The sequence below is a fragment of the Diaphorina citri genome, unplaced genomic scaffold (assembly GCF_000475195.1).
Source record: "Diaphorina citri unplaced genomic scaffold, Diaci psyllid genome assembly version 1.1 scaffold52, whole genome shotgun sequence".
NCBI lineage: Eukaryota > Metazoa > Arthropoda > Insecta > Hemiptera > Psyllidae > Diaphorina > Diaphorina citri.
The window spans coordinates 144,297-165,014 of record NW_007377489.1 but is presented as its reverse complement, the minus strand read 5'-3'; the positions used below and the strand labels follow the sequence as shown (position 1 = coordinate 165,014).

The 20,718-nt window shown below is 38.5% G+C and overlaps 2 protein-coding genes and 1 long non-coding RNA gene across 3 annotated transcripts in view; 1 reads left to right on the top strand and 2 right to left on the bottom strand.

Annotated features, from left to right (window-relative positions):
* LOC103516404 (collagen alpha-5(IV) chain) overlaps positions 1-18,857 on the bottom strand; it is a 36,610-nt gene extending 17,753 nt beyond the window's left edge. Inside the window, 10 exon segments of the mRNA XM_026828574.1 lie at positions 237-467; positions 695-1,502; positions 1,505-1,575; positions 2,156-2,342; positions 2,615-2,709; positions 3,506-3,666; positions 5,560-5,771; positions 6,402-6,518; positions 17,751-17,923; positions 18,679-18,857. Of these exon segments, the coding sequence (XP_026684375.1) occupies positions 237-467; positions 695-1,502; positions 1,505-1,575; positions 2,156-2,342; positions 2,615-2,709; positions 3,506-3,666; positions 5,560-5,771; positions 6,402-6,518; positions 17,751-17,923; positions 18,679-18,766 (2,143 nt within the window). The 5' untranslated portion in view covers positions 18,767-18,857.
* LOC113470340 (otolin-1-A-like) lies at positions 7,018-8,247 on the bottom strand. Its single transcript, XM_026828712.1, has 3 exons — positions 7,994-8,247; positions 7,544-7,678; positions 7,018-7,203 (listed from the first exon to the last, which is right to left on the bottom strand). The coding sequence occupies exons 1-3, from the start codon at positions 8,015-8,017 to the stop codon at positions 7,033-7,035; spliced, it is 330 nt and encodes a 109-aa protein (XP_026684513.1). The 5' UTR covers positions 8,018-8,247; the 3' UTR covers positions 7,018-7,032.
* On the top strand, positions 10,322-12,878 carry LOC113470358. The gene is made up of 2 exons (XR_003393434.1): positions 10,322-10,639; positions 12,184-12,878. It is a non-coding gene; the product is annotated as an uncharacterized LOC113470358 (long non-coding RNA).
* Positions 18,858-20,718: the final 1,861 nt, after the last annotated feature.

The window sequence follows — 20,718 nt, the reverse complement described above, 5'->3', positions numbered from 1 at the left end:
TCCTAAACTCAGCTCGAAGATCGGAGCGATCGAGCGATCTTCAATAACTTTTTCGTTAGGTTTTGTCCATGGATGTCTTGCAGAGGAACTAACCAACCTCACAGTATGTCTCCATGTTTTTAGGGGGTTATATTCGAGGATGGCCTGAGTAGCCGTCTCTTCACACTCCCCGCATAACCTACAATTTGGTCCTGGTGGAATCCCATTGTTTGTAGATCAATATTTACCTGGAAGACCATCGGGTCCTCTTTCACCAGGCGGTCCTGTTATAGATAGACCCTGGTCTCCCTTGGGTCCTGGATAGCCAGGTAGTCCATCCTTGCCAGGAATGCCCGGGATACCATCTTTTCCTTGAGGCCCTTGAATGCCTGGATCCCCAGGTGGACCTCTTTCTCCTTCAACACCGGGAAGTCCTGCTTTGCCTGGGGGTCCAGGTTTTCCTATCAAACCGGGGGGTCCGTAGTCTCCTGTGGGTGGGAGGAGAAAAAGGAGGCATTAGTGAGGAAATGAGAGGACGGTCTTAGATTAATAAAAACAAAAACTTTGGTACAGTGTGATGCGATAACTAATAAGGACTTTTTAGTTAATGATGTAATAAGTAATAACCAATACCTACGCATGTCAAGATTTGACAGTAACATGTACACAGTAATCACTAGGTATAGTACAAGCACTGCTCTCAGTGAGCACTCACCTTTTTCTCCTGCTAATCCAGGAGCTCCGTCTCTTCCATTCTTCCCATGCAGACCCGGCAATCCCTTCTCTCCCTTGATAGTTATGCCAGGTAGACCAGGAACTCCAGGAGGTCCTATATCGCCCGCAGGACCTCCAGGGCCTACAGATCCAGGGAACCCACGTGGTCCTGGGGCTCCCAAGTCTCCTTTCTCCCCGGGGAATCCTGGTATTCCTGGAGGACCTCGCTCCCCGGGTGGCCCATTTCTTCCTTCCAGTCCTGGTTTGCCAGGTTCTCCTTTATCTCCCTTCACATTGATGACAGGAGAGGCCGGCCCTCGTTCTCCTTTGTCACCTTTCACTCCTGGGAATCCTATACTGCCAGGGTAACCTGGGGGTCCTAGCTCTCCCTTAAGTCCATCAAGTCCTATCATGCCTGGGAAGCCTTTGTCTCCTTTAGGTCCGGGACCACCTATCTGTCCTGGAGCTCCTGGAGGTCCATAAGATCCTGGTATACCATCCAGTCCTTTTGATCCTGGCGTTCCAGGTAAGCCACGCAGTCCGATTTCACCTCGAGGACCAGGGAAGCCCTGTGCACCTGGGGTTCCTGGTTCTCCTGGAGCACCATCTCTACCAGGAATTCCATCTTTGCCAGGTTCTCCTTTCAATCCGGGAAGGCCTGGTCTACCTTTTCCTGGCATACCAGCCTCTCCTTTGAGTCCTGCTTGTCCTGGTATTCCTGGAGGACCTTGTGGACCTCGCATGCCTGTTTCTCCGTATTCTCCTTTCTGTCCCTTTTCTGAAGCACTTCCGGGTTCTCCTTTTTTACCCTGATTTCACCTCGAGCTCCTGGTAGACAACCGATGCAGCGTCCTCCTGAATCACCCTTCGCTCCGTCTTGACCTGTAAGATTTCGAAATTTCATATGATTATTTATTTACACGCTAAGCAACAAGGCCATGTGTGGAATTTCATTTGTGATTCACTAAAGTTGTGATGACCTGTAAGATTTCGAAATTTCATATGTTTATTTAATTACACGCTAAGCAACAAGGCTATGTGTGGAATTTCATTTGCGATTCACTAAAGTTGTGAAGAAAGCTTTACCACAAAGAAGACATGATTTGATTTTTTCTTCTTCTTCTTCTTCTTCTTCTTCTTCTTCTTCTATTTTGATTCATATGGGTTTTTTTCTCTCTACAATATCCGTAAATGGTGGTATTGAACATTTAAACCAAACTTTAATTTCAAAAAGAATTATAATTGTTCTAAGCATTGTTAAATGTTTGACACAAATATTGTTCCCCAGTTCAGTAATACACGAGCATATCGAAACTCCAAAATCCGAGTAGTAATAATAAATAAATAAAATGAAAAAATAGCTCGACCCGTTGCGTTGTGAGAAAGTTACCTTTTAATTTAATGTTATATTATTATTTTAATTTTATATTATGTACCTACAATATAAAATAAATTAAATTACCGTTCAGGCCGGGAGCTCCTGGAAATCCTCGAAATCCTTTCTCTCCCGGTCTTCCCGTCAGTCCGGGAGGTCCGGGAATTCCCAGCAAGTGATCACCTGGCACACCTTGCTGTCCTGGATAACCCTGGTTTCCCTTGTCTCCTTTCTCACCGTCTCTGCCGGGATATCCATCCCTTCCTTTTTGACCCTGGAAAAGGAAAAGTTTGTGTATAATTTATTAAAGTGTGTCCAAACATAGTCTACCGGCACACACATGCTAAAAATCGGGTGTATAAATCACCCTAAAACCGATTCCACGCATTTCCCAATCTTGAAAATGTGGAAATTTTGTGAACAACATCCTAAAGCCGATATTCCCACCCATTTCCCAATTTTGAAAAGGTATTTTGGACCAATTCCAACACTTTATTACATTGTCACCCCCTATACATATTGCGTTGGAAAATAAGAAAGTCTTACAATTATTGAAATTCCTTTCTCTCCAGGTAATCCAGGGGGGCCTGTCAGTCCTGGAGGTCCTTGTAATCCTGGATGTCCTGTAGCTCCAGGCAGTCCTGTGGAATTCATACATTGGAGATGTTATATAATGGAGTGTAGGTACATTATCTACCATGTTTTTAACATTACGAACTTTCAAATTTATTTTTGTTCAGTTAAAGGAAATTGGTTGATGATTTCTTGGGGTCTGTATTGGTCCCTTATGCCACTCGGGTCTCTCAGACGGTCTGACGGACCTAGATCTGAAGTCTGAAGCTTTTCCTGCCACACACGTTCTGATCGTCCAGATGGTCTGAGCGCGAGTGGCGGTCACTATGATAGGACAAAATTGATACGTAGAATAACCCCCTTCTAGACCAATGGGTTATAAAACAAACTTACCTGAACAGGCTCAGACCTGGATAGAACAATGTTGAATCGATACATTAGAATAAAGTTAGATGTTAGATCCTTTGATTATTATTTATCACTCAGACTCAATTCAGTGATGTTGGTGTAAGTACTACTCGTTTTCCGAAGAAATTGTGTTTGTTTTAACCCTTGTGTCAACAGATAAGTACAAATGTATCCCTTTGATTTTTGTTCTCTTTAGACGTATTTAATTTGTGTTTGTTTTAACCCTTGTGTCAACAGATAAGTACAAATGTATCCCTTTGATTTTTGTTCTCTTTAGACGTATTTAATTTTTTTTATTTTTCAAGTAAAGTGGTTGGTCTGTTTGCCTTGTAGTCAATTTCTCAAATAAATAATTCCATACCTTGGCTGGGATCGAACCCGCTTCCTCCTATTTACCAAGCGAACATCTTGACCACTACGCCACCAAGGTAGATCTGAAGTTAACAAACTTCCTACCTGTTTGTCCAGGTTCTCCCTTCGCTCCCTTTTCTCCTGCAAATCCTTCCGGTCCTGGAACGCCCGGTGTTCCGGGACCTCCTGGCTTTCCTATTGGTCCTGGTGGTCCCATGGGTCCATCCACGCCATCCTGACCTCTAGATCCTCGCTCACCGGGATATCTGTAAAACAAGGAATAAAACAAGAATATTCCCTGTTAATGCTACTTTCCAATTTCCCATCCTGAATGTACACAAAAAGGACACTCTGAGACTTAGGATAGCCACTCACTATCAGGTAGACCTGATCAGTGAGTGGCTGGCAATTGGCAGAATCTCCTCGCTGATTGACCACTAGGAAATTGTCTCTCTCATAGTAAGTCCTATTGTATGGCGTTCTATCTCTCCCAGGATAATAGGACGAGCTCTCATTGGCTCTGTTATAACTATCCCTGCCTGGGTTATAGTAGGAAGGATAGGACTGGTTGTAAGGACCTCGAGGATATTGCGGTCTCCTGTAAGGATCCTCTGAGGGTCGTGGCCGATTGTATGGTGCCCTTCTGTACGGGTCGTCTTCTGGTGTCACTGGTCTTCTAAATGGGTCCTCTTCAGGGACTGCTGCTGTTCTTCTGAAGGGGTCTTCATCCGGTGATTCTTGCTGAAAAAATAATAATGAAAAAAAATGAAAATAAAAAAAGAGATGAATGTTTCACCGACGTTTTTTATTTCGTAGCAATGAAACAACCTCTACATTAGACGCATATGGCCTGTGTCGTAGCATGTCCATCCCGTAGTATGTCCCTCATCAGATGAGAGATGAATAATAGTTTTAAGCATATATGCTTGTCACAAAAGTCTTTTCCCGCTAATACACTACGCTTAAATTTATATGAATTGATTTGAACTCGAACCAACAACCTCCAGATCCAGAGTTCACCGGGACCCTGGAGGAGAGCGAATAAAAATATAAAATACCTACTTACTTAAATTCCACATAGGAAAATATTTATTTACACTAAAAGTTACTTTTTAAAGTATTTACTTATTGTTTGGTGTGCACTGAGCGTTGTTTAAAATATGCTCGATATAAAATCTCTGAATTTTACTTTCCTACAAATTTTATCACTAAAAATATTTTTTTATTTTCCTAATCAAAATTTCCATTTATTTCAACAGGACTAATCTCATTAAGGCAAAGATCACCAGCACCGCACCGGTTTCAAATTCTCCACGTTGCGTTGGGCGAAAACCAGACAGCCCGAAAACCACGTGGAGGATAGAACTTCAGATAATGAATTGACTCAATGAAGAAACATGGCAACAAATCAAATTCGAGTATAGGCGATGTAATTATCGAGGCTGCTTGAAATGGATTTGCTGAGAGCTCACGCTCCCTTGAGGTTATGGGACTCGAGCCATGGTAAGTAGTACTCCCTTGGAGTTGTGGGACACAAGCCATCTTAAAAGTAAGTAGTATTATTAGTATTGTAGTTGGAAAACAAAGTTATGGGTTAAATTCAAGTAAATTGGATTGCCTTAATTCTTCAAGCCCGGATATTATTTGATTATAATTTTACTCGAAATGCTCAAATGATCACCTTTTTAAAATTCAGATCTTTGACTAATTTTATTGATTTTTTTTTCTTTTTTTAGGTACAGTTTCGCAACTATCTATTTTACCACCTCAAATATATTTTTCGAATTGACTTGTAACTTGTAATGGGGCTACAAAAATAGTCCTGTGAAATTCCAGCATAAACTTTCAATTTGGCAAGCCCTAAAATATCGGTAAGAAAGACACGTTTCTATCTAGAAAAAATAAGTGATATCAGAAATTAATGTTCTTTTCCCTTGAATCGCCTGCTTTCCTGTGTCCTCAATTCCTTCAACCCTATCTTCTTTTTGAATGGGGTATGTTTTTCCATTTTTCGATTTAAAGAAATAAAAATATTTTTTAAATGCAGCCCAAACAATCAAGGATATGATATGCGCAATCTTCTCAAAATTTTAAAAAAACATGTTTTACGGTTCACGCAAGGAATGTTTATAAACATCGAAAAGAAGGAATCCACTTACCCCTGAGGTCCTGGGGGCCCAGGAGGGCCGGGTCTACCTTGACCTCCTCCGGGGGGTCCCTGAGGACCTTTCAAACCAGGGCCTCCTGGTCGACCCCTCTCCCCTGGCTCTCCCTTGAGTCCAGCCCTGCCAGGTAATCCTGGAAGACCTTCGTTACCGGGATCTCCTTTCTGACCAGTGGGGCCGGGGGGACCCGCGAAACCATCTCGACCCTGTAAAAGATATCAGATTGAAATAATAAAACAAGTTGAGCTACCGAACCTGTAATAGATGTCAGATTGAATTAATTAAACAAGTTGAGCTACCGAACCTGTAATAGATGTCAGATTGAATTAATGAAAATATGAAGGGATTAAAATACAAGTTGAGCTACCAACCCTAACATAGAGAACAAGTTCCTGTCAGTGTGGCAGCCTTCCTGAAGAGTAAATTGTTGTTTTCAAAAACGTTAAAAACAACATAATATATAGATTAATGTTTGAAAATTTCTTAAGAATGGACAACCCTTAAAACAAATAAACCTTCAATACTATGTATTTCAAAAATTCTTTTGACACAATTTGGATAGAGAACAAGTTCCTGTCAGTGTGGCAGCCTTCCTGAAGAGTAAATTGTTGTTTTCAAAAACGTTAAAAACAACATAATATATAGATCAATGTTTGAAAATTTCTTAAGAATGGACAACCCTTAAAACAAATAAACCGTCAATACTATGTATTTCAAAAATTCTTTTGACACAATTTGGAAATTTTAAACCAACAATTCCTCTCTTTTCCCTATCCTTTGTTGTCACTGAAAAAAAAAAGAATAAAAAAGCAAGTTGAATCGATTGAAATGCTTACCCTAAGACCGGGAGGTCCAGGAAGTCCTTTCTCTCCCGGAAGTCCCGGCTCTCCAGGTCTGCACTGATCTCCCGGTGTTCCGGAATCTCCTCGTAATCCTTGTGGTCCTGGTGGGCCCTAAAAGTGGGAAGGGCAATTCGAGAGTTATATTGATTTTGTGAAGAAAAAAAATCATCTTTATAATGTAAGACAATCATTGTGATTGTTTTTTTTTTTCTCTCGTAAAGGCCCGTTACCACTGTTGTTCGGAAAAAAATCGTGTTGTGTGTAGTGGGAACACTCTCATTTAAATTACTTTGCCTACAGGACATTCGGGGGGAAAAAAATCGGATGAAACTCACTACACATGGGAACGGGGCCTTAATACTCAACTAGTTACGCGGCACTCGTACAAATTTTCATTCATATTCATTCGGCATCTAAACAATATTCGACAAATACACCAAGTAAACAAGGAAAGTTATCGGATAAGTTCTGTGGATAAGCTACGTTGAGTATGGTTTACATTCAATGGTCTTCCTGATTTTCCCCACATATCTTTTTCCACAGCTCAGCAGTATGCAGTGGAACCATTTTCAATACTTACATGTTAGAAATGTTAGAATATCTCGATAACCACGAAGGTATTTTTCTATACCGAACAGAAGATATCAATACAAGACATACCCCGTAGTACGGAAGAGACCATACTCACGTCAGTTCCATTACATCCATCCAACCCTGGAGCTCCTGGAAGTCCAGCGATTCCTGGAAATCCTTGTATGCCGTTGATTCCTGGAAATCCCGGCTGTCCTGTTTTACCCTGAAATCCAATATTGACGCTGTGATTTTCAATCTTCAAGTGTGGAGGAATCTTATCAGCTACCTAAACAGGAGTCTTATTTCAGGACGATAAGACCTCCTTTGATACATCAAAGGATTGAAGAGGTTTGATACACCTCCCTGTATCAAACCTCTTCAATCGGTGCGAACGACCTACTGTCCGTAATGTAAAAGCGCCTAAAAAACGGGGGGATAAAACTCGTCAAAATATAATAATTTTAATTCCTTTTTAATGGAAATGGCCAAAATTATTCTCACAGTAATATTCACTAACTATAGCGCTATCTGCATCTCTATTCTCTCCTAACTGAGCAACTTACCATGTCACCTTTCTGTCCTTGAGGCCCAGAAGGTCCCGGTGGACCTCTCTGTCCTTTTTCTCCTGGTGATCCTTCTCCTCCTGGGAATCCTTGCTGACCGGGCATTCCTGTTAATCCTGGTTCTCCTTGGGCACCCTGGAACGAAAAGGTTCACGACAGTATTTATTAGTTCAAGTCTTTAAGACTACATTAAATTCCATGTTGGTAGACTAGGTAGTACTCAAATTGTTTTAATAACTAATACAGCGGTGCAATATTGAACTGTTGAGCTAAAGGTACTATAATTTTGTCGTCATGTCCTACTTCAACAGTTTTTTTTTATTATTATTATTATTTTTTTTTTTTTTTTTATATAACGCTTTTTAGCCATTTTAAACCTAGAATATCCCCTGCTCCATCTTCACAATCAACTCCTAAATAAGCGACCATACTACCTTCAAAGGCCCTTACCTTGCTTCCTTTCTCTCGAAACATTTCGGCGTACAATTGCAGAATCTCTCGCTGTTGACCACTAGGAAATTGTCTCTCTCATAGTAAGTCCTATTGTACGGCGTTCTATCTCTCCCAGGATAATAGGACGAGCTCTCATTGGCTCTGTTATAACTATCCCTGCCTGGGTTATAGTAGGAAGGATAGGACTGGTTGTAAGGACCTCGAGGATATTGCGGTCTCCTGTAAGGATCCTCTGAGGTCGTGGCCGATTGTATGGTGCCCTTCTGTACGGGTCGTCTTCTGGTGTCACTGGTCTTCTACTGGGTCCTCTTCAGGAGACTGTTGCTGTTCCTTCATGAACGGGTCATTCATCGGGTGATTCTGGCTGAAAAAATAATAATGAAAAAAAGCATGAAAATAGTAAAAGAGATGAATGTTTTCACCGACGTTTTTATTTCGTAGCAATGAAACAACCTCTACATTAGACGCATATGGCCTGTCTCGTAGCATGTTCCATCCCGTAGTCATGTCCTCATCAGATGAGAGAAGAATAATAGTCTTTAAGCATATATGCTTGTCACAAAAGTCTTATTCCCGCAATACACTACGCTTAATTATATGAAATTGATTGAACTCGAAATGAAATACAAGCTAGGATCCAGAGTTTCAGGACCCTGGAGTTGTAGCGTACAGATAAAAAGTATAAAATACCTACTTACTTAAATTCCAATTGCATAGAAAATATCTATCGTTCACTGAAAGTAACTTTTTAAAGTATTTACTTATTCATGTTTGGTGTGCACTGACGTTGTTCAATATATGCTAGCATATAAAATCTCTGAATCTTACTGTGCTACAAATCCATTTATCATGCTAGAATTATTTTATTTTTATTAGTGCCTTATCAAATATTTCCATTTATTTGTCAATCATGCAACTCATTAAAGGCAGAACATCACCAGCACCGCATTTTTCAATTCATCCACGTTGCGTTGGGCGAAAACCAGAACGATAGCTCGAAAACCACCTGACCGGAATAGAACTCCAGATAATTAATGACTCCATAAAGAATGAACATGCAACATGATCATAAATATCGAGTTATAGGCGTGTAATCTCGAGGTTGCTATGAAAGGATTTCAGAGCTCAGGCTCCAGTTATGGAACTCGATATTTAAGTAGTACTCCCTTGGGGCTGGTTGTGGGACACAAGCATCTTAAAAGTAAGTAGTATTATTAGTATTGTAGTTGGAAACAAAGTTATGGTGTTAATTCAAGTAAATTGGATTGCCTTAATTCTTCAAGCCCGGGATATTATTTGATTATATTTATTTTACTCGAAATGCTCAAAATGATCACCTTTTTAAAATTCAGATCTTTGACTAATTTTATTGATTTTTTTTTCTTTTTTTAGGTACAGTTTCGCCAAACTATCTATTTTACCACCTCAAATATATTTTTCGAATTGACTTGTAACTTGTAATGGGGCTACAAAAATAGTCCTGTGAAATTCCAGCATAAACTTTCAATTGGCAAGCCCTAAAAATATCGGTAAGAAAGACACGTTTCTATCTAGAAAAAATAAGTGATATCAGAAAATTAATGTTCTTTTCCTTGAATCGCGCTGCTTTCCCTGTGTCCTCAATTCCTTCAACCCTATCTTCTTTTTGAATGGGGTATGTTTTTCCATTTTTCGATTTAAAGAAATAAAAATATTTTTTCCGCTAATAACTACTAGTATTTGACCGTAAACAGACTTAAAAAAAAAAAAAAAAAAAAAAAAAAAAACGAGAAAGTAAGCGAGGTTTTTTTTCCTACAGATTTCAGATCCAAAACTCATTGAAAATTGCCGATACTTAAATATCTAAAAAAAAAAAAAAATATTGAAGTAAAGAAAGTTTAGAATTAGAAATCCTAAGAAAAATGGTCACTAAACAAACTAAGAATAATATTGATAATCCATTGTTGGCACTTACCGCTTTAGCTGTGATAGCCACCCAAGTCAGTAAACATAAAAGACTATAGGAAAACATAGTCATAGCGGGCATTGGTAAAAACTGAATTTTACCAATGTAATTGCAAATGCTCTATTAACTGGATTTCAAATCCATCGTTCTCATGTTAAGACACTTTTGTTTCAAACGGTAAAAATTGAGTTTCTTGAGAAAAAATATTTTTTCCGATCTTCTTCGATTTTCAAAACGCGAACTTTTTACGAAACGGTAAAAATTGAGTTTCTTGAGAAAAAATATTTTTTCCGATCTTCTTCGATTTTCAAAACGCGAACTTTTTACGACAAACGGTAAAAATTGAGTTTCTTGAGAAAAAATATTTTTTCCGATCTTCTTCGATTTTCAAAACGCGAACTTTTTACGAAAAAAAAATCACTTGATCATCTCGGGCAGACAACGCACCGCGTTAGCTCCCGAAATATCACTGAGAATGGTGAGAAACGAATAGAAGCCCACAGAGCTTAAGCACGGGGGGGCAGGGGGATCTGCTCACTTTGATTAGGACCTAGCACGGACCAGAAGCTTTTCAACGCTCATGTAGGAGTGTTGAGTACCGCAAGGTTTCGAGAATGCCTTTCACAAGGCATCGCTACGTGATTTTTTACGTTTTCATATTAATTTTTTCGGTTTGTTTTCAAATTTCGCATCAGTCGGTAAGTCTCCCTTTTACTATTTACTTATTATCCTTGGTTTTTTTTTTTTTTTTTTTTTTTTTTTTTTTTTTTTTTTTTTTTTTTTTCTTCTTCTTTTTTTTGCACTCTTGTTAATCTGTATGTCACCTACTGTTGCATAAGAATATTTTATTATTTAGAATGAACTTTCAATATCTTTTTCTCCGCTGAATTATTCGTCAGTAAAAAAGACATTAAAAACTTGAAATTGATTCGAGAACTTCATTTAAAAAATCTATACGTAACTAATATTCTGGCGCATTTTAAATTGTCTGTGGATTATAGGATTTTGAGTTTTAGCACTGATTTTCTGGGGTTGCTGTTTATATAGATATGTATGTATTTGAACACCGCGAAAGGTGCATGTAAATATTGCCTATTTAAACATTAATGTTCTGCCATTCCCATCTCAGTGACTGAGAGTGCTGATTCTCAACTGGGAGATGATGGACAATTTTCTAACCGAACTTCTCCGTTTACGGATGATTTTTTTACTATGGATGTGAAGAATATGCCTTGAAGTAATTCGAAAGCGACCCCGAGAGAAAAAAAATGTTCCAGCATATCTTAATCTCAAGTTGAAACATATGTATCTTACTATTACTGCCATCTACCAGGCTCGTTTATACCCATGTAGAAATTTGGCTTTTTGCCTTCGTATTTTCATTCTACTCTCTTTCTCATGTCTTCTTTCAAAGTCCATCTTGTGAGTACTCTTTTTGTGCTTACTCTGGCTTCACTATCTTGTTATTGGTCTTCCTCTATGTCTTGTGCCGGTTGTAATACTATCCAGGATTTGTTTTGTCAAGCTGGTGGCGTAGTGGTCAAGACGCTCGCCTCGATGCAAATTACATTTGGTAGCTGATTGAGAGGCTGACGAAAAACTATAAGTAGAGCTCCTGTGATATTTTTCCTCACAATCTCTTTACATCTTAATTAAATAAGTATTAAGGTTTACCACCATTGGATACTTGGATAGTATCATTCGATATTGGTTTGAATGTGTAGAAGTGATATCAAATATTCCATCATTGTGTTGTCTGATCCTATATTGTGCGAATGCACTCAGTTTGCACATCGATGTGTAAGATTATATTGTTTGCGTTTATGGGATATAAGTACATATTTGAGAGGCTGACGAAAAACTATAAGTAGAGCTCCTGTGATATTTTTCCTCACAATCTCTTTACATCTTAATTAAATAAGTATTAAGGGGTACCACCATTGGGTACTTGGATAGTATCATTCGATATTGGTTCGAATGTGTAGAAGTGATATCAAATATTCCATCATTGCGTTGTCTGATCCTATTTTGTGCGAATGCACTTAGTTTGCACATCGGTGTGTAAGATTATATTGTTTGCGTTTATGGGATATAAGTACATACTTATCTATCGCCTCAAGTTTCCGGGCTCACTGATATGTGAAATATTTGCAGTGATAGTTTTCATGGGTCGGATACCAGATAACCCGATAGTGTGTCTTGTCTTAGTCACTGGATCTAATAATATCCATATTGCTTACAGTTTGTCCCACAACTGCATGTAGATTTCCTTGGATGAGTTGGAATTTCGAACTTCCAGATGAAAGAAGTGTGAAGCCAACCGTACTTTACCAAAGTGTGAGACCAACTCTTCGAGATCCGTATTTCAATGATGAATAGATTGAACTGTAACAACGGAGTTCGATCGCCCCGAAATCGAAGAGAGAACAAGGACAGGATAGAAAGCCAGCCATTCCAAAAACGAAACTGATTTGTTTAGGATAAAGCTCGTCCCGGGCAGAAATCGAACCCACCACCTAGCGCTTACAGGGCAGGCGCGCTAACTTCGAAGCTAAGGCTGGCTGATGAACTACTTCAAAGGCAAAAAAAAAATAATAAAATAAAATAAAAGTTTTAATTCACATGATAATTATTGTTATAGGTACACAATGAAACAGCTGTAATATGAAGGTAAATACTCATATAGTGTGGAGCATTCTCGCATTATCCGCCTAAATCTTGATCTTCTTTAGGACGACATCGACATAGCGGTAATGGAAAGTAAAAATCAATTGTCCTAAAATGGAACTCGTTATGTTGAGCACTAAAACAATTGAAGCATAATGTTCGAGTCATGAGATTTATACATCTTCTGATATGTTATTGACGGCGTGCGAGCCTCCATGTTTATTTTTGTCAACAATAAAGCGAAGATTATTAAAGCTATGCCATGACTCAGTACATAATCTAATGCCAGACCATTAGGCACCTCCCCCCTCCTATTCTATTTTTTCTCGGCATTTGTTACAGTAGTACATAATCTAATGCCAGACCATTAGGCACCTCCCCCCTCCTATTCTATTTTTTCTCGGCATTTGTTACAGTATATGTATGTATGTACCAGTACCATGTATGTATAGGTATTCCTACATAACCTTTGCCTTGTACACTTTATCATCTCCTGCTACGCATTGGTATCGGTAACATGAAAGTATGATGAAAGGAACCTTGGGGTGATTTGGATCAATACTCACGTACACATCATCCCATATTTCGTCTTTATTTTCTGAAGCTGGGAGAGGGAAAAGCCTCACAGATGATAATAAAGTCGTTTTTTCCTCACGAAAACTGATGCTCATTTCCTCAAGAAGTCTCTTTTGCCGTGGTAGCTCCTGTACTAAACCATTGGAAATCCAAGATGGCGCGCCGTCGTGATTAGGGAAAATGGTTTCAGTTTCCCAAAGGAAAACACAGCTACATTAAGAATGATAAACATTGTTCGTCATTCTTTCGTTAAAAAAGGCGTTCTAACTACTGAAGGGCGCGCCGTCGTGATTAGGGAAAATGGTTTCAGTTTCCCAAAGGAAAACACAGCTACATTAAGAATGATAAACATTGTTCGTCATTCATTCGTTAAAAAAGGCGTTCTAACTACTGAAATGAAGCTGGGAGAGGGAAAAGCCTCACAGATGATAATAAAGTCGTTTTTTCCTCACGAAAACTGATGCTCATTTCCTCAAGAAGTCTCCTCTTTTGCCGTGGTAGCTCCTGTACTAAACCATTGGAAATCCAAGATGGCGCGCCGTTTGGTTTTTTTTTTTTTTTTTTTTTTTTTTTTTTTTTTTTTTTTACCGTAGATACATACCTACATAATTATATATGTATAGTTTGAGAGCCTATACAACTATACATAGAAAGTAACATGGAGGTATTGTAATCGGTCTTTTTACTTTCTATTTTTTCCAAAATGCAACCATCTCAGTATTGACTAAGCTTACGAGTAGGTACTATGAACGAGTATTATGCTTACCTTCTTAAAAGTTCAAAGTAATTAAATGTTCTACTCGTAATTCCAGGGTCCCCCAGTTCAAAGTTGCAAAGAAAATGACTTTCATATCAAAACTTCATGTTGAAATGCTAAAAAATGCATTTGAAGACCTGGCGATATTACCTACTCGTGTTTTAGAAGAAAACCAATACAAAAAATCAAAATCATGAATCTTTGTAGTAAAGCAGAGAGCTTTTTCACAACTTTGTGGGTATCACAGTATTACAAGTCTTTCATTTACTCAATCATCATATTTATTATCGCTCGTCTCTTCGACTTCTAAAGCCACCATTGGTCGCTACTCGATTAAAGTAGCTACTCAATTGTCCTCACGAGGCTGAGTGCACCCCGAACTCCAAGCACAGAGCCGTAAAAAAACTCGGCCCCGCCGGGAATCGAACCCGGACCTCCTGCGTGCAAGCCTAGTGTGATACCCACTTGGCCACGGAGGTTGCTTTTTAGAAGAAAACCATCTCATAATGTACGAAAGTATACACCATTAAAAAACAAAGTTTCTCTGACACAAAATCTTAAACGGGTCCAAAATTGTATTACTGTAGTTTGGAATCGAGATTTTTGAACTGGTTAAAAATTGTGAAAATGGGGTTTCGGATTTTGAATCTGTAGGTAAATCCTAGTAAAAAATGAGGTTATGAACTGTTAAAAATAAAAATGTTAGGTTTTGAACTGATACAAATAAAAAAAGTTTTGATCTAAATGAAACCCTTAAATCTATTGGTGATAATATTGATAACACAAAAAGGTATTACCTTGGTTACTTTTTACCCAGTGATAACGCTTGATTTTATTACTGTAAGAAGAAAACCATCTCATAATGTACGAAAGTATACACCATTAAAAAACAAAGTTTCTCTGACACAAAATCTTAAACGGGTCCAAAATTGAATTACTGTAGTTTGGAATCGAGATTTTTGAACTGGTTAAAAATTGTAAAAATGGGGTTTCGGATTTTGAATCTGTAGGTAAATCCTAGTAAAAAATGAGGTTAAATGTTAGGTTTTGAACTGATACAAATAAAAAAGTTTTGATCTAAATGAAACCCTTAAATCTATTGGTGATAATATTGATAACACAAAAAAATATTACCTTTGGTTACTTTTTACCCAGTGATAACGCTTGATTTTATTACTGTATATAAAATAAACACCATAAACTCTACTCCCAATAGTGGGTACATGCTTTTAACGGTAATCGAAAGTCATGTGTTGTTCACACTTGGTTAGTTTTTCTATTCATCTCAATAGTATTGAGAATAATATTCATATACACATAATATAATATGACCATTTGAATGTCTGAGAGTGGTTTGCATAGTCGTTGCTAAAATGGAAAGTGGGTACATGCTTTTAACGGTAATCGAAAGTCATGTGTTGTTCACACTTGGTTAGTTTTTCTATTCATCTCAATAGTATTGAGAATTAATATTCATATACACATAATATAATATGACCATTTGAATGTCTGAGACTGGTTTGCATAGTCGTTGCTAAAATGGGGTTCGCTCTTCCAACTTCTAGCCTGCTTCTTCTTCATCCTTTCTTTCTTTGACTAAATTTATATTTATCAGACCAAATCCATGGGATTGCATTCCGCTGTTCCATGGTCGATCCTCTTGGAGTTAATTAACGTCATTATTATTTTTCGTAGCAAACTGCTAGTACATAAAATACCCAAGTGACATTCAATATGACTTTTATTCGAACTATAACTATACTTTACACATATCAATTATGACAAGCAATGTCCTTTAGCTCCCAACAAAGGACCGTCAGTTAAAAACAATTCAGTAGCATTTTATCAATTCAAGAAATATGGGAACAATACATTTCATTCAATAAATAGAATAGAAATATTTCTATATATTTTTTACTTGGAATTCTTAGAAAGGGCAATGACTATGTGTTATATGATCATTAACCCATCATGTACGTATCGCGTCTTATCAATGCCTCTTCCTATGATTGATATCGAAGCCTGACATTGACATTTCCCTCGAACAATATACTTATGTATTACATATGAGATATGTATTTGTCAAAATTGGCCGCATCTTGGAACAGTTGAAATTTCCCAACGCTTCCTTATCACACGCATTGACCATAACTTAAAAAAAAATAATAATAATAATAATAATAAAAAAAGATGAGTGTTTCACCGCCGTTGACATTGACATTTCCCTCGAACAATATACTTATGTATTACATATGAGATATGTATTTGTCAAAATTGGCCGCATCTTGGAACAGTTGGAATTTCCCAACGCTTCCTTATCACACGCATTGACCATAACTTAAAAAAAAAAAAAATAATAATAATAATAAAAAAAGATCTTTGCAGGAAATTTTATTTCGTAGCAATGAAACAACTGTTACATTAGACGCATGTGGTCAAGAAGAAGCAATACTTCCCATTTAGGTGCTGGGTCAACACGAGAACACCAGAAAGTAACCCGTTGAAATATTTGCAATCGAAAAACAAGTTTGTCGATGGTGGGATTTTTTGTCGATCAATGGTGGGATTCGAACCCGGGACCTTCTGCATGGAAGCAAGCGCGTTACCACTGGACCAACCGTGCCCCCATAACTATTGCGAGGACTACATTTTTTTGCAAATTTCTTGACCCCGCCGGGAATCGAACCCGGGTCTCCCGCGTGCAAGGCGAGTGCAGTGACCACTACGCCATAGGAGCTGACTATTAATGGTGCACTAAGTGCACTTCATTGCGTTTATTGTTCGTAAATATTTTAAGTACTTTCTTCCCTGAAATCCCTGTCTTTTTTCCTAAATCTATCATGAAATGATCAATGTTATGATCTTGTATAGTTGTTGTCTTTAAAAAGTTAAGGAAGGATAAGTATATCAAACATTTGGATCTTTTTGGAAAATGTTGTGTCAGTCTTAAGACCCTTTACTTTAATTCTATTCATGCATATTGGAGGAACACATATGTATCTCACCTATGTATCTCATATTTTAATGGCATAAATACATAGGTATAATAATAATGTTTACTCATACTGCTCAAATAGGACCAAAAAGTCCCTTTACCCCAGCATCAGCAGTAGGCTACTACCATTCCTGTACTCAAATTCTCTAACAATGTTGAGGATGAAATTCCATACCTCGGCTGGGTTTAAACCCACGCCCTCTTGAGTATGTCACCTATGAGAACGCCTTTCTACCATAGATGACATACCTACCATTTAGGTATGTCATCTATGGTAAGAGAAAGTCAATTTAGGTGTTCTGCTTCCACGAGGGAAATCTCAAATCTCCAAAAGCGAAGGTACATTAGTAGAGAAATCCAAAGCGGATAAGAATTGATGATGAGATTAACATCTCACTCAATACATGTAGTGCATGTGTGTAAACAGCAGCATCCCAATGTAAACAATCACTCCCCGCCACTTGATTAAAACACTATCTGCAGAAGTGATTCTCAAACTGTCAATGTGGTTGGGTGAGCTCAGGTTACAGGTAGCCAAGGCTGGAGTTCAATTGTATAAGGCCAGGTACAATTTGTAGTCTTATAATGTCCTACAAAACTCTATGCATATGCATGTGATTTTGAAACATCAGAAGCAACGTAACCACAAGCCTAGACTTCGCTTTCAAAAGGCTGCGAAATAAGCGGCGTGGCGGTGAAACACTCATCTTCGCCTTGAAGTGCTTGAAGTAGAATTGCAAATAAAGGGCTTTCAGGGAAAGGGGTTCTTCTTATTTTATTGACATTTCATTCCGGGGCCTTAAGAAATACTCACTTCGTCTCCTTTGTCTCCCTTATCTCCAGCTGGGCCTACAAAACCTGTAGGTGTATTCGCTTGTAGGAGAGAGGGTTTTCCATTGCCAGGAGGACCTGGGGGTCCTGGCTCTCCTTTGAATCCTTTATCACCTTTGGCTCCTTCAAATCCAACCCCATCGTTTCCCTTTTCACCTGAAACGTAAAATAAAGTCCTTAATAATCTGGGATTCCGGGGCGAACTTTATCCTCAATAGATGGAGATAAATGAAATTTGTTTTCGGAACGGGACGATAAGGCGATTTCGGGATGATGAAGCTCACATGACGTGATAGTGGTGTTTTTCTACCTTAAGATTGTTAAAATTCTATCACACTTTTTTAAGTGGCTAAAATTATTCGATGCATCTACAATGGGGAAACTTATCGAGTGGTTAAAACAAAATGCATTAATTTATTCCACTCATACATCAACTGTCCCTAAGTTGATTATTTTACCCTATATTTCCCGAAACTAGCGGTGGAGATAAATGAAATTTGTTTTCGGAACGGGACGATAAGGCGATTTCGGGATGATGAAGCTCACATGACGTGATAGTGGTGTTTTCCTACCTTCTCTACCTTAAGATTGTTACAATTCTATCACACTTTTTTAGGTGGCTAAAATTATTCGATGCATCAGATAAATGAAATTTGTTTTCGGAACGGGACGATAAGGCGATTTCGGGATGATGAAGCTCACATGACGTGATAGTGGTGTTTTTCTACATTTTCTACCTAAGATTGTTATGCATGTACAATGGGGAAACTCATCAAGTGGTTAAAACAAAATGCAATTATTCCACTCATACATCAACTGTCCCTAAGTTGATTATTTTACCCTATATTTCCCGAAACTAGGATTACATATTATGTAAAGTAACCCATTTGCCACTTCTCTGACAAACTTACCCTTTGGTCCATAAGGTCCTGGGGGTCCTATGGGCCCCATGTCTCCCTTGGGCCCAGGTTCTCCAGGAGGTCCAATGTCTCCAGGCATGCCTCGGGCGCCATCTATCCCATCCGCCCCTGGTTCTCCTTTCTGTCCTTTGTTGTGAATGCCCGTCAGGGCTGGCTCTCCTTTCTCTCCAATAACAAAAGACAGGCTTGTTACCGTTCTTAGTCCATGATGCAGAGAGAGATGCTTGGGGCCGCCTTTCTGCTCAACAGCAGGCTGCTAAGATGACAAAGGCTACCAGAACTGATGGTGCACAATAATAGATAAAGGGGATAGTACAGAAGAGTTGGAGATTGCAGATGAACTTACTCATATAAATCGTGTAGGAGGACGAAAGAGAATCAGGTAGTGTCATCTTTCACACCCAACAAGCGAGCTATTATGGTCGTCAATCGTCAAATTTTAGACAGATTCCGTCGTGAGTATTGTTTTTATTTTTCGTTCATTTTGTGCGATAATCGCATGAGATTTATATTACAGGGTGGTCGTAGGGGCGAGGGGAAAACAAATACAGGGTGAGAATGGGACAATGAAGGACAATCTTCTTCCTGTAGTGCGCTATCCGTTTCGGATGTTGGCGACCAGCCTGGCAAGTTTGACTTTGTTCACAGCAATGTGGAAGAGTTCAGCTGATGTTTTGCCTGTCCATTTCCTAAGGTTGTGAAGCCAGGATATTCTTCTTCTTCCTGGTCCTCTCCTTCCGTCGATTTCCCCCTGTATCATCAGCTGCAGGAGAGAATACTTGGTCTCGTATCTCATGATATGGCCCAAGTACTGCAGCTTCCGGATCCTGCACTGCATCTTCCGAAGTATGTACATAATATTGGGTATTTAACTTTTTTTTTACTCCGTCTTTTTCCGCTCAAGCAGGTTGTACTTTTTAGTCAATCACTTCCAAGTCGCTTGGTTTTGTACCTCTGCGACTTTTACTTTCTTCTATCGCTCATCCTTTATAAAGGTGTGTCCAAACATAGTCGACCGGCCGTCGATCGGGACGAGTTGAATCTATGTTATCGAGGCAGAGTGGACGGTTCAGTCGACATCGATAGATGGCCGGTGGACTAAATGTGGACACACCTTTACACAATTTTTCCACGTACTCTTCGGTCTTTCCACGAGTTGTAGAAGTTGTTGGAGTTATGAAGTGGGGGAGGAAGCTTGAGACAGTCAGTTAAATTCTCTGCCAAGACGTTCAGCACATATTTTCAACAAATCGAAATATTTCACCAAGTTCAAAGGTACCCTGTAAGTATATTATAAACAATATGTATAGGTAACGTAGGAACAAAATAGCGAATAATACGTTTTCAGAATCGTTAACACAAAATTGTTTACATCAATAAAAACTTCGAATTTATTTGACTTGGACTTTCTTCTTTTTCTTCTCCTATTGAGTCCATTTCTATTTTTAGTTTGGATTTTTTTTTCAACAATGATTTAAGAAGTAAGAATTTCAATTCTTAATATTTTATTTTACTCCAGTCTAAAATTCAGGAAAACATCCAAAGGAAATACATAAGTAAGCTGTGAAGTTTGAGGTACTTGGACCGAAATGAATAGAGGAACTTTGATGTAAATTATTATGGGTATGAAAGTATGAATATGAAATCCCATTTTTATGAAGAAGGGCAATATATAACAGTCAGCTTCGATTCCCAGTGTGGTCGGAAATTTTTAGCTATATGTTTTCATACATTCGGTATGTCTCTATATTTATCTGCTATTAAGTTGTTCTACGAGTATACTCAGATAACATCTTTGTCAAACATGCGCTGAACTTTTGCACTCTGAGATTGTTAGATATGAATTGGTAGCTTTAATTCAGTACATATCTGGGTACTTATTCTTAGATTACAATAAATTTTAAATTTACCTATTGACAATCATGCATGCATTTATCTCCATACTGGGTAGCCCGGATACATTATCTCGGTAACTCAGTTAAGCACCTCCATACATCATATCAACAGTGTAGGAATCGTAACTTTATGCAA